General features: G+C 41.0%; 1 protein-coding gene across 5 annotated transcripts in view; it reads right to left on the minus strand.

Annotated features, from left to right (window-relative positions):
• MRTFB (myocardin related transcription factor B) overlaps positions 1–14,636 on the minus strand; it is a 214,451-nt gene that overhangs the window by 36,883 nt on the left and 162,932 nt on the right. For 4 of the 5 annotated variants that reach the window (XM_042972019.1, XM_042972021.1, XM_042972018.1 and 1 more), the window contains 2 exons: positions 13,906–14,067; positions 11,740–11,918 (listed from right to left, as the gene is read on the minus strand). In XM_042972019.1, coding sequence (XP_042827953.1) covers positions 11,740–11,918; positions 13,906–14,067 — 341 coding nt within the window. Of the gene's footprint in view, positions 1–11,739; positions 11,919–13,905; positions 14,068–14,489; positions 14,583–14,636 lie in introns of those variants that run through there. The other variant, XM_042972022.1, reaches the window with a different exon arrangement.

Raw genomic sequence — 14,636 nt, forward strand, 5'->3', positions numbered from 1 at the left:
TGGAAAAGGCGGAAAGAGAACAAGCATGTGAACTCGATGGCATAAAATTAGAAAAACCAGAATTATAAGGGAATGACCTCATTTTCTGAACGTCCCCTAGGAAAGAAACAAAAGAAAAATATACTATTGTGTCTGAGACCCAGATGGCAGAATAACAGGCTTTACGTCAACGGACCCAAGTATTTAGTCTTTGCCCCAATGGCAATGAAAAGCAAAAGCTAAATAAGGTAATTCGATTGACTACACCCTAGTAGTGTTTTCTCAGAAATACGGTCAGAACCGCCCTTTTTTGGCAGAAGCGAAGTCCAAGACTCTTGCAGAAATGATGAGAATGGTACGTGATACTTGTGAGGTTTTCTTGCTGTATAGATCACAGTAATGCCGGCTGATTTAAACGTGGCATTTACTTTCACTTACGGGCCCGATCAGTCCTCTCCAGCATACCCCAGATCCACGGCCTGGCAGCATTCAGTAAGCAAGCTGCCACTCCCTGGAGGCCCCTCCACACACATGTGCTTTACAGCTTATGTCCCAGGGTCCGAGCCCGACTAGCACTCTCTTTAACCATTTCCCCCATTTCCCACAACAGTTGGGCATCTGAACAATGTATTATTCTAAGACGGCCTTGTTTGACTGAGGGCACTCTCACACCCAAAGCAAGAAGCTAATTTACTACCGAGGTCAAACAAGTAACCACTAAACCTGGGTGTGGTGTCGTATACTAACAGAGGAAGCTACCAAAGGCTTTCATAGCTTTTATCAACAGCCTAACAGCCTATTTCTGCTGACACTCTACTTTAAGTAGATTTTAAGTATTCCCTTACGAGGAAGAGATATTGATTACTATTCTCACAAATCAGTTAAATGTTGCACAGCAATTACTACATGGACTTAACTATTACCAGCCTTAATTTAAGAAAAAAAATCTCTTCCTTTATCACTCTGCTGCCCCGCCCACAACTCTCAAATTCATTACAAGAATCAAAATCAGTTCTTTTGCTGATGTACTTGGGTTTAAGAATAGCAGACTGTATTTTCCTTCCTTAAAATAAATGACCTGAGAACTCAGAGGCTATTCAGCAGCAAGAAATATGAAGCTTGGCACATACTAGTTATTCAATAAATATTTGTTTAATGGGTGAATGGAAATTCCTTGTGGCTTTACTCATGCTGGGTCACACTCTCAAGGCCGGCTGAGACCGTGAGGATGTGTGTGAGTGTGCAATGAACTGTGCGTGCCCATGACGGCTCTCTCCCTAAGCATGGTTTTCCTTTCACCACTGATTTCCACTTGTAAATAATTATTACTGACAGTGAGGGTTGACAATAAAAAGACGTGACTTTTGAAAGATGGCTCTACGGTAACCCCCTTACCCACGGTTTATCTTTCTGCAGTTTCAGTGACCCATGGGCAACTGTGGTCCTGAAGGAGATGATCCGCCTCTGACATAGGGTCACAAGGTCAATGACAGCTTAACCCTACATTGCAGGCCTTTGTCATTCACCTCACTTCATCTTCTCATGGAGGCATTTTTATCATCTCACATCATCATCAGAAGAAGGGAGTGTACAATCATGAGATATTTTGAGAGTGGAAGCCCACATTCACATAACTTTTATTACACTTATAACTGTCCTATTTTTACAGTCGTTAATCTCTTACTGTGCCTCCTTTATAAATTAAACTTTGCACTGGTATGTACATATAGGAAAAAACCAGGGTATACAGGGTTCTGTGCTCTCAGCGGTTTCAGACACCCCCTGGGCTCTGGGAATGCATCCCCTGTGGGTAAGGGGAGAACACTGCACTTGATTTCATTCAAAGAGAAGTGAAAGAAACGAACTTCTCCAGGAGTCTCGACACCTGTACTCCAGGCTGACTTCTGCCCCCAAATGGCCCTGAGACAGCCGCTTCCTTAACGAACCTCTGACATGAAGGGAAGCTGATGGCCAGCTAAGTCACTGCTTTAAGGATATGGTTTTAAATTATTTGTTTTCCTCTCACTTTGCACATTTTTTGGAAGTGAGGATATTTATCTCTGGGTCAATTTTCCCATAGGGAAAAACATTCCTTGGCTGTTAAATAATTGGCATATGAAGTAGAATCACATATTTGTGTGTGTGTGTGTGTGTATAATATATATGTGTGTGTGTGTATATATATATATATATATATATATATATATATATATATATAGTATATTTAAAAATTGTATATACAAAGGTGTGTATATTCATATGGGTGTGTGTGTGTTTTGTTCCTTGCAGATAAATTCTACTAACCTGGCAAGCTGTTTTACCCCTCCAGCCCCACAATGACTAATGCGATTGCAGTGATGCAATTGACAGCTGTCAGTGTTGATAATATGGAAAATAATCCAGTAGCATAATGTGCTATCAATTATAATATTTATGAAAATGTTTCTCCTGTATTTCTAAGACCTTGTCTAACTGACTTCAGCCTTGATTAGGGAAACTCTCATCTTACTAGCTCTTTTCAGTGTGACTCTGCTACTCAGAAAGCCAGAGGCCCCCCCACCCCCCACCCCAGCATTAACACAAGAATGACCCAACTGAGATACAGTGATTATTCACATTACCTTATCCGATGATAAATTCCGGTTAAAATGGGAGAAACATCTAAACTCTTCTTTACATTTGCCAGTCTTTGTTATGTGCCTTAGAAATGACCCCTTAAATAACCTTACATCCTAGCTAGACGTTAGGATCCTAGTGACTAGAGTTACCCCAAAATCGAGGTATCAGTACTTCTGAAACGACAGTATTCCAAAAAAGATGAAAACAATATACAAGCCATAAAAGGACACCACACTTATGTTACCCCATCATAAAGCAAGCAGTATATTAAAATCTTAAAAGAATACTTCAAATGTTTAAATTTCCACTGACACCTAAGGTCACCTTTTGTACTTTCAAAATTTAATCTCAAATGATCCGGAGTCTTTTCTCCAAGGAAACAAAAGAGCGGCAAGCTTTGCTCTGTTTTCTTCGATCTGAGTGCTGTTCCCAAGCTACAGGTCTCACGACCGCCAATTCTTCAACTGTCATCATGACACCGTGACAGACAATGTCAGGAAAACACTGCTGTCTAATGAGGGATACTTAGGCTTTAAACAAAACCGAAAAAGAGAGCACTCTGAATCTTCAAGACTGACTTTTCTCTTCTTAGAAATTGCTAAGGGTAAGTTCTGCTACCAAAGAAAAAAATAAGTCAAGGTAAATGTTTAAGCTGATTAAAATTTTATAATGTATCAGGTGTCTGCACTGGTTCCTTCTGAAAAGATGATACACTTGTCAAGGACCAATCACTGTTCTCTGGTAAGTTCCTTTTTTATTAGATTTCTTTATGCAATCCAGAGGGGCAGAAACTAGATATTTAAAAACAAAGTTTTTTTGGACTGGAGATTTTAAGTCTAAAATACATGTGTTTTTAATTTAGGATACAGCACAGATCTTAATTAAGATGGGAATATGCAAATAAGAAATTCAAAATGCAATTATTCTTTAAATATTGTTTCCATACTCTGATCCCCAAATAAAACAAATGCTAGTCAATGAATGGGCTGAATACAAATCAAAAACACATGCTCTGTATATTTAATAGATGGATATTTAATGTAAATTCTAGTTTTGCTAAAATATATCACTTAGCACTGACCACTTTATGTAATACACAGTTACGAGTTAAGATATTTCATTTTTTAAGTTTTTATTTATTTGTTTTGAGAGAAAGAGAGAGCGTGAACTGGGGAAGGGCAGAGAGAATCCCAAGAGGGTTCTGTGCTGTCAGCACAGAGCCCGACTTGGGGCTCAATCTCATGAACAGTGAGATCATGACATGGGCCAAAATTAAGAGTCGGACGCATAACTGACTGAGCCACCCGGGTGCCCCAGGCCTTTTCTTTTTAGAACAAGGAGTTGAACATTAATATTTTGGCACAATATCTAGTGAACATTTGGTTGGTACATTTGACCTGGTTAGTAAAGAGGATCTGCATGTATCCCTCATTTAAAAAATCTATTATTTAAAAAGATTGTGGTAAAATACATATAAGTTACCATTTAGGGGCACCTGGGTGGCTCAGTCGGTTAAGCTTCCAACTTCAGCCCCAGTAATGATCATGCAGTTTGTGAGTTCCAGCTCTGCATTGGACTCTGTGCTGACAGCTTGGAGCCTGGAGCCTGCTTTGGATTCTGTGTCTCTCTCTCTCTGCCCCTCTCCAGCTCGCACTCTCTCTCTCAAAAATGAACATTAAAAAAAAATTTTTTTAAGTTACCATTTAAACCATCTGATGTATTAAAAATTTTTTTTTAATGTTTATTTTTGAGAGAGAGAGCATGTGCAGGGGAGGGGCAGAGAGAGAGAGAGGGAGACACAGAATCTGACGCAGGCTCCAGGCACCGAGCTGTCAGCACAGAGCCCGACGTGGGGCTCGAAGGCACAAACGGCGAGATCATTACTGGAGCTGAAGTTGGATGCCTAACTGACTGAGCCACCCAGGTGCCCCTAAAGCATTTTAAAGTGTATAGTCCTATGGCATTAAGTATATTCACACTGTTCTGTAACCATCACTACCATCCACCTCCAGAAAAACGGAAACTCTCTTTCCATCGAACGACTCCCCGTTCTCCCCTTCCACCAGCCTCTGACAACCACCATCTACTTAATGTCTATATGAATTTGACTATTCTAGCTCTTAATAAAGTGGAATCATACAGCATTTTTCCTTTTGTGATCGGCTTATTTCATTTAGCATAATGTCCTGAAGGTTCATCCGTGTTATAGCGTGGGTCGCTCAGAATCTCCCTTCTCTTTTAAGCCTCAACAACATTCTACTGCATATACATACACACTGCATTCATTTGTCAGTGGCCACAAGGGTTGCTTCTGCCTCTGGCTATTGTCCACAGTGCTATGAACACGGCTGTACAAATACCTGCTCAAGTCCCTGCTTTCAACCCTTTTAGGCATTTACCCAGAAATGGAATTTCTGGATCATACGGTAATTCTATTTTTAGCTTTTTGAGAGAACTGCCGTACCATTTTCTGTAGTGACTGTACCATTTCACAATCCCACCCAGAGGGCACAGGGATTCCAATTTCTCCACATCCCTACCGACGCCTGTTAATTTATCTTCTTTGGATAGCAGCCATTCTAGTGGTGTGAGGTGATAGCTCATGGTGGTTTTGATTTGCATTTCTCTAGTGATTGGTGATGTTGAGCATCTTTTCATGTGTTTATTCACCATTTGTTGATCATCTTTAGAGAAATCCCTATTCTGGTCCTTTGCACATTTTATTTTTTTAGTGTTTATTTTTGAGAGAGAGACAGAGTGCGAACAGGGGAAGGGCAGAGAAAGAGGGAGACACAGAATCCGAAGCAGGCTCCAGGCTCTGAGCTGTCAGCACAGAGCCCAACGCGGGGCTCAAACTCACGAAGCACGAGATCATGACCTGAGCTGAAGTCGGATGCTCAACCGACTGAGCCACCCAGGTGCCCCTGTATTTCTTAAGTAACACAAAGAACAGCTGTCATTATGCGTTATAACAGGGTGACACGGGACGATGTGCTGGAAAAGGGTCTTAAGTAGAATCTCAAACCGATGGCATAATGAGAACAAAGTCATTACTTTAAATCCTGTGCAGGTCAGACAGATGCTGTCTTAATGACACCTGTAATACACGTAATGTAAGTAGCTCAGCGCCTGGCCAAAAAAAGTGCCCAGCAAATGTTGGTCATTCTTTTTTATCCTCATCTCAATTATATTTGATAAACCCTGACTGATTTATGAATACAGAGGAAAGGCCTATTCTGTAGAAAGTATACTTTCCTATTGGTCACAGGAGAACAGAGTTAGGAGCTGGGTTGGAACACAACTTCACAGTTAATGCTGGAAACCAGCTCCAAATCTAAGTCCTCTCGACATGTAAGTTACATACAATGAGATTGGAAGGGTAACAATAGAAATTACCACCAATATCTTTGATGCCCTAATTTAGGCCTTTATTGATAAGCATTTGTAATAAAAGTTAGTCTTGTTGTAATTATTTAATGTATGTGTACATGACCTTGCTCATTTTGTGAGCTTAAACCTAAGGTGTCTATATTATGTGGGAAAGGTCGTCTAGCTAAAAGTTGCTTGATACAATGGGAAAAAACGTACCAAGCTCCTCTAATCCCGTCTTCATGAAAGTACACAGAGGATCCGACCCACGAGGTTCCTTCTCAGCCCTACTTCCAATTCAGCACAGGAGTTGTCCCCGCAGCACAGACTTGGAAAATGTCAGGTCACACGTACAGTTAAGCATGTGGGTGCTTATAATAAACGATTAATTAAATGGCTTAAGAAATCGCTGAGGGAGTAAAGGTCTTCAGATTAAAAGCACCAGTGTAACAGCTCCTGGTGCTCACATGTAACTAACTGTTCTTAATTTTCTACAGCTTTCCATTGTTCAAAAATTTCTTAGGCATAAAATAAATTGAGCTCCACCAATGTGTGATGTCTGCTCCATTAATGTTGTGGCAAGTTCCTTTCCATCTGTACTTTGATCGGAATTGAAAAGAAAAGAGAATCATCCAAGGAAGGGCAGTGCTAGTCTCTTACAGACCACACAGAATTACATATTTCAAAGAAGAATTTTTTTTGGTGGAATGTACATTTTGAAGGAAGGATATGCTGGATATTATGTGTTTTATTATTTTTGTTTTGTAAGGAATCTATCTTTTATCTGAATATTTTCCTGTAGGACTCAATCCTCTGGTATCTCTCCGTATGTTTTGAGAAAGAAGTTAGGAGACAACATGTCGTAACACATTTTGGAGTTAAGCAAGCCATAAAACAATATTAAGCCTAATTTCCTCTAAAGTAATTATCTGTAAATATAACTTTTAAAGAACCAGAAAGAAATTCCCTACACTGGCCCTGAGATTTATATTAGGCCAAATTAAAAAAAAAAATTGAATAGGAAAATTAGAAAAATGTGTTTTAATCACGTGATTAAATGTGTAGCGCGAAGTGATGACTAATTAACATATAAAAAACCCTGGTTCCGGCAAACAAGAAGAAAGCGAAATCTGTGACAGTTACTCTAAGTGGGGTCTATGGACTTTTGTTACCTGCCTGCTACAAGTACAGGAAGTCCCACAGAAATCTGGTGCTACTCTACTACTTTCACTGTGTTGTGCAAGAAGACTGGCCCACAATGATCTGGAAAACAAGCTATGTAAAAAACACATACTAGTCTTTCACTCCAGGCAATCTGAGGACCACTGGTCTATAGTAACAAAATTCACCAACCAAACTCCTGCCCTGAGTTTCCATTTTAAAGACTGAAAACTAAGACACCCAAGTTATAAGCGTTCTATGTTGTTTTGTTGTCCTGTCTTTATACGGACTGTTTCCATAACAGGGAGGAGACTGACTTTGGGGAAGTACAGTGATAATTCTAAAGCAGGAAAAAAGAAATTACAGAGATAATCTCCCAAGTTTTTCATTCATTCAAGCAATAAGCACTTGCCGTGTGCTGGACCCTGCATGTTCAGGATGACGTCACCAAGATAGAATGAGGGGACATCCCAGCCCTTTGGAAACTCGATGTCTAATGAGAAGCAGTGTTTTCAGGTACTTTTCCCTTGCGCTACAGATGCGAAAGTCATCACGTTTAGGGAAACAAATATATTTTATATATATATGAAGTGAGATGCCTGGACAAATTCATAAACCAACACTAGAGAACAGTGAAAACAATTAAAGTACAAAATGTGCCAAAACAGACCCTAATTATCACTTCTAGGTGACACAAAAATCCCGAGGACGTTATAGGCATCACAAAGTTGCCTGTGCAGTTGATTGAAAAACAAACCCCGCAAACCTACAACATACTTAGAATCCTCCTCAAGAATTATTTTTCTTCAACATCAGTAGAGTACAGTTAACAGGGAGATGCTTCTTTAATCGAGTGAATCAAGGTGTGATATAATAATGAGAATCTTTGTCAGAGTCTTTCCTTATAAATACTAACACACTTACTACAAGGGAATTTTATGAAGGACATGCCACGTAAGAAGGTCTCAAGGTATGTGGTGCAGAAATTATGTGACAGGTAAAGGTGCGGCAGGCCAGCCTGAGGTTCTAGGTTCTTCTACTTGGATGTCTATGCAGGCAGCATACCCCTCTCTGAAGTGGGGCTTCCGGTGCAGGCCGAGCCGACAGATAAAAAGCAGACTGTTAAGGGTCTGCATGTAGCAGGCAGAGCTGGGGCTGCAGCAACATCAGTGTTCTAAAAGCCAGTGTTTAAGTTCCCGATGACCCCAGGGCTTCATGTGTATTGCACTGGCAATAAACTGACCAGACTGATTCTTCAGGAAACACTGCTATTCCTTTTTTCCTTCAAGGAATTCAGGAATGTCAGCCCACTGGGCAGGACTCTCTCTGGTTAAAGGTTCTCACTTAGAAACTTAGCTGGAGACCAAGTTTCAAGAGCAAAGTAAAAGACTTAATACAAGCAATGCAGAGACAGGAAAACGCTAATCTCCTACAACACAGGGGGGCTGTCATGAGGCCATCACCAGGCAGATGGCTGACAGGACAAAAATTCCATGTCACTAAAGCCAAGCCCACTCTGATAGCTGTCTGATATCCTGACCTAAGCAGAGAACAACCAAGATGGGTAAGTAGAACTGTTTTTTAATGGTATTGACTTGCATACCTGACATTCTTTTTAGCCCTATTTTTAAAGCTCAAACCCAGGGCGCAGCAAATATGTGAGAATACAGTAGGGGCTGGGCTCCCTTGGTCTCCCTGTCTGCCTGCTCAGACCTCAGGCCGTGGGTCTGGTCGCTGACCCCACCTCCTTCCAGACCAGGCTCTAGCCAAGCAGAGAGGCCAGTGACTCTCACCCTGAAACTCTGATAGGACAATCTGAACCCAGCCGCCCGCACTACCTCAGATGAATCCGAGCTGGAAAGGCTCTGCTCTCAAACAGAACACAAACACTGACTGCTTCTACAAGCCTGGCATCAGTCAGCGCTTGTGCTGAATTCAGTTCAACATTCACTGAGCGTGTCTTCTGTACCAGGCCCGGTGCTGGACGTTGCAGACGCACAGACACACCACACACAGACACATACACAGACAGACGCGCACACACACACACACATGCGCACGCACACACACACACACACACACACACACACTAAAGTAGCTCTCGTCCCTCTCTGAGAGTCAAAGTCCCTCTCCTCAAGGGCTTACAGTTTAGTTGGAGGCATCGACACAATATGCAAATGCATGAATGTATTTCAGATCATGGTGATAAGGTCAGTAAGGAAAATCCTGCTGGAAGACCTAGTCCCTAACAAACAGACATTCAGGAATGAGAAGAAATGCTGAAAGAAAATACGCAAACATTTTTAATCACCAAATTTCCATACCCCTCTGAACCCACGCCTCCCCTGGTGTAAGGGTTAAGGCAGGTAATTGCTAAATTCCTTCCCAACTCAAAAATGCTATGATACTTGGCTTTAACAAGAACATTTTCTACTGAACTTAACCAGTTCCATTAAGTAGTTCAATAGCTCTGGCTTAAAGATAACTAAATAGCATTAAAATTTCAGTAAAGCAAAAAAAGGCTATAAGGAGATGAACAACTAACTTATGTGCAGCATAAGACTTCTTACATAACCAAACGAAACATGAACACCCATTGGAAAGTAAGAAATGGGAATTTCCAATGCAATTATTAAAAACTATTTGTTAGATTCCTTTGCATGCACTAGATTTTCAGTTCCCAAAACAATCTGACACATAATACGTGCTCAGTAAATATTTGTCGAACAAAGAAGTTCAATCTAACCCAAATCAAGAAGCCAGTTACAACACTGAACTCTCCAAACAGTGTGCGAGGTTTACAGTGAAGGCATTACCTACCTGTGGTAAAGACACAATGACTGTGGGAACCGTATTACCTTCTTGGAAGGCAGTTGAAATGCCCATCTTTTACCTAAAAAGGTCCAAATCCATTTCAAAACCTGGTAACTATCCAAAGAAATAATCAGACAAGTGTCCAACAATGTATGCATAAAAAGCTATGGAGGGGGCGCCCGGGTGGCTCAGTCGGTTGGGCGTCCGACTTTGGCTCAGGTCATGATCTCGCGGTCCGTGAGTTCGAGCCCCGCGTCGGGCTCTGTGCGGACAGCTCAGAGCCTGGAACCTGCTCTGGATTCTGTGTCTTCCTCTCTCTGCCCCTCCCCTGTTCGTGCTCTCTCTCTCAAAAATAAATAAACGTTAAAAAAAAAAACCTTCTGTGCATCAAAGGACACTATCAGCAAAAGGTGAGGACCAACACAAAGAATGGGAGAAAATATTTGCTAATCGTATATCTGATAAGGGGTTAATATACAAAGAACCCCTATAATTTAATAGCAGAAAAACAAATAATCTGATTAAAAATGGACAAAGGACTCAAACAGACATATCTCCAAAGATGACATATAAATGGCCAACAAACATATGAAAAGATGCTTAACAGCACTAGTCATTAGAGAAAGGCAAATCAAAACCACAGTGAGATACCACTTCATAACACTAGAATGGCTACTATCAAAAGAGCATAAACTAGTAAGTGTTGGTGAGGACGTGGAGAAACTGAAACCCGTGCATGCGGGAGTGTGAAACGGTACAACCGCTATGGAGAACGGCACGGAGGTTCCTTAATAAACTAAACATAGAATTACCATGTGGTCCATCAATCCCACTTTTGGGTATATGCCCCAAGGAAGTGAAAGCAGGGTCTCAAAGAGATATTTCCAAACTCATGTACCTAGGGCCGTTATTCACAATAGCCAGAGATGGAAGTCAATGACTGCCGATGAGTGGATACACAGAGTATGGCATATATCCATACAATGGACTGTCGTTCAGCCTTAAAAATGAAGGAGATTCTGTCACATGCTACAACATCAACAAACCTTGAAGATATTACGTTAAGTGACATAAAAAGGCAAATATTGCATGATTCCATTTATATGAGACATCTAAAGGAGTCGAATTCATATGTACGTATGTACATATTTACTTAAATTCCAGTATAGTTAACACACGTCCTATTAGTTTCAGGTGTACAATATAATGATTCAACAATTCTATACATCACTCCGTGCTCATCATGGTAAGTGTACTCTTAACAGCCTTCACCTATTTCACCCATCCCCCACCCTAAAGGAGTCAGATTCTTAGAGACAGAAATGCAACGATGGGCGATCATCAGGGTCTGGAAGGAAGGGGGATGGGGCGTTACTGTTTAATGGCCACAGTTTCAGTTTTTGAAGACAAAAAGTTCCGGGTATTTGTTGCACAACACAAGTGTACTTAACACTACTGAGCTGCAGATTTTAAAATGGTTAAGATGGCAAAGAAAAGGGGGGTGGGTGGGAAGGGTTATATTTTATAGTGTGCGAATTATACCCCCAACAAAAGTTATGTGAAACATTTTAAAAAGCAAGTTACACAACCATTTGTAAAATAAAAGTGTGCGTATAGAACAGAAATGAAATGTAAGAATCTACTGAAAAATGTTAACAGTGTTTGTATTACAGGTGAAAAAGAAGTCTGTAGTTTCCCACACTTTCAGACTTTTCTTCTGGAGAAAATGTAATTACCTTGATATACAAAAAACAGGGCGTGGTCTCTATTAAGGGGCAGAAACAAGAAAGCTGATACCTGGGCTGGAGTGCTTGTAGTCACGGGAGACGGCGATTCACTAACTTTTGCCTCAGTCGGGGAAGCGGCGGACCCCTGCGAGTCCTGGCTGGCTGGCTGGTCTGGAGACAGAGCATCACTGCTGTCTTCGTCAAATGAGAAATCGCCCTGAGTTTGAGGATAGTCCTCCTTCCCAACGCCTAAAGAAAGAAATGATTTTCAACTTAACTTGACCTTGGAACACCAAGCTTACAATGATAAAGAAGGAGAAACAATGTTTAGTACAAGAACTTAAGAAGCTGGTTTAAAAAAAAAAAAATTGATGGGGCTCCTGGGTGGCTCAGTCGGTTGAGCGTCCGACTTCAGCTCAGATCATGATCTCACTGCTCGGGAGTTCAAGCCCTGCACTGGGCTCTGTGCTCACAGCTCAGAGCCTGGAGCCTGCCTCGGATTCTGTGTTTCCCTCTCTCTCTGCCCCTCCCTGACTCATGCTCTTTCTCTCCCTCTCTCAAAAATAAATAGTAAAACATTAAAAAAAATCGAACATAATGTACTTCCCAGAGGAAGGACACACCAGTCACTACCTATGATGAATACTTGGGGAAGAAAGTCAGATCAGATCAGTCTGAATCAGATCAAGCCTTTGGATCCAACTACCAGTTTCAGGAAATACAGAAGACAAAAAAAGTTTTTAATGACACTGGGAATGCTAATGCATTCAGTAAAATCCAGTATGTGGGCATGGCTAGAGAACAGAAGGCTTTTTCACCAACGAAGTAAGAAAAGTTAGAAGACCCACCCAGGAGATTAAGATTTAAGAGCTGTATCAGCAAAGACAAGGTGTGAACCTCGCTTGGACCCTGATGTGGAATACAAGTGTTAAAAAACATTAAGAGGCATGGGAGAAAACGGAGCTATGGTTCGGTATATGTGGATCAGTCCCATTTCATGGAGAGGCCCAGTTACGCTGATGCCTTGCCTTTTGGGGCCCATTTCTTTGGGATTGAATGGAATCATCATTGAATGTACTACTTAGAATTACTGACTACAAATTGCCTGAGATTTAAACCCATACTCATGCAAAATATGAAGTCCCCAGAGTAATGGAAACAAGACTGGTTTTTACAGCAGGATATTAACTTTTCAAAATTGCTTGCTGAACAAGCGGTATTATTATTATTATTTTTTCTGCTAAAACTTGTGCCAGAATATAAAGTATGCGTGGTGAGGAAACATTAGTAACTATGATAAGATCAGGATAAAATGGACAAATTTTACCATTCTTAATAAATACATCTGTCCTCATGTGCTACTTACGTTGTTGAACTAACACTGAACAAGATATTCATCTTTCCTAGAAGTACACAGAATTAAGTAATGAAAAATCTGTAAGGATCTTAAACAACACAACAGAAATTAAATAGTATAATGAGTAAGTTGAATTAAGAAAACGTAAGAATGAGGGGCGCATGGGTGGCTCAGTCGGTTGAGTGTCCAACTTCAGCTCAGGTCATGATCTCACGGTCTGTGAGTTCAAGCCCACGTCGGGCTCTGTGCTGACAGCTCAGAGCCTGGAGCCCCTTGGGATTCTGTGTCTCCCTCTCTCTCTGCCCCTCCCCACCTGTGCTCTGTCTCTGCTGAAAATGAATAAACATTAAAAAAAAAAAAAAAAGATGTCAGAATGAAATTGGAACTTAAGGACAGAAACCTCAGACGTGACAAGAGGAACTTCTGTGTTAACTGGTAAGAGATGCTTCATCTACCTTATTACATAAAAAACAAACAAAAAAAAAATCCCAAGAATAACGGGAATTGGTGCAAGTATTAATCGATTTCTAATTCACCCAGAAAACAATACTCATGATCGGTGCTGGCTTTTTTATTTTAATGTTTTTTTTTATTTTAAGAGAGCGAGAGAGAGCATGTGCACGAGAGGGGGAGGGGCAGAGAGAGAGGGGGAAAGAGAGAGAGAGAGAATCCCAAGCCGACTCCACACCGACAGCACAGAGCCTGACGTGGGGTTCAATCTCATGAACCAGGAGATCATTACCTGAGCCAAAATCAAGAGTCGGACTCTTAAGTGACTGAGCCACCCAGGTGCCCCTGGTGCTGGCTTTTTAAATTAAATTTGTTTGAAACTTCCAAGTTTCTCTTTCTCCCAGAAATAGTAAATTTTTAGAGTCTTGCCTATAATTGCTTCCTTAACACTGGAGTCTACAGGAAGGATGTTTTTCTCTACCAGCTCCATAGGACCAGGTCTTTGAGCAATCTTTTCATTCAGATCATCCGCTAGTCGAGCTCTTTTCAACTTCATCTGAGTAGCCTGCAGGGATGGTTCTGCAAATGTTTCTAAAAGAGGAAACATAGTTTTAACCATTACTTGAATTACTCGGTTCCATAACGTTACTTCTGGCCAACTGAATCTAATTTAATTTAAACTGGGTTAAACATATTTATGTGTTCTCAACACACTGATGGAAAGAGAAGTAGGCTGTTTAAGAATGCTGTAGTGTACACTGTATATTTTTAGTCCTGGATACTTTATACTGTCTATATAATGCCCTTAGACGCAAATTAACATGAACTCGAGCCAAAAATGTGGTACTGCTCTTGTTTATTTATGGTGAGAGGATCACAGTCACATTTGTTAGGTATTGGGAGGTCTGGAGGATGAACACGAGGGATGTGGTCCATCCGTGGCCCAAGAAGTGTCCAGGTGTGATCTGGCTTCACTGCAAAGTCAACTGCGAGACGTGGCACTGTTCTCTTACTTAGTTAGGTCCTAAAGCTTCTCTGCAGGAGCCAAAGGAAGAGCCAGAATCAAATTCTTGGGTTGATCCTTGTGTGTCTCAGTCAATCATCCTCACTAAGAATCTGGGTTTATTTCTGGGTATATAACCTTGGAACATTCAATTACA

This window comes from Panthera tigris, chromosome E3 (genome assembly GCF_018350195.1).
Source record: "Panthera tigris isolate Pti1 chromosome E3, P.tigris_Pti1_mat1.1, whole genome shotgun sequence".
NCBI classification, from domain to species: Eukaryota; Metazoa; Chordata; class Mammalia; order Carnivora; family Felidae; genus Panthera; species Panthera tigris.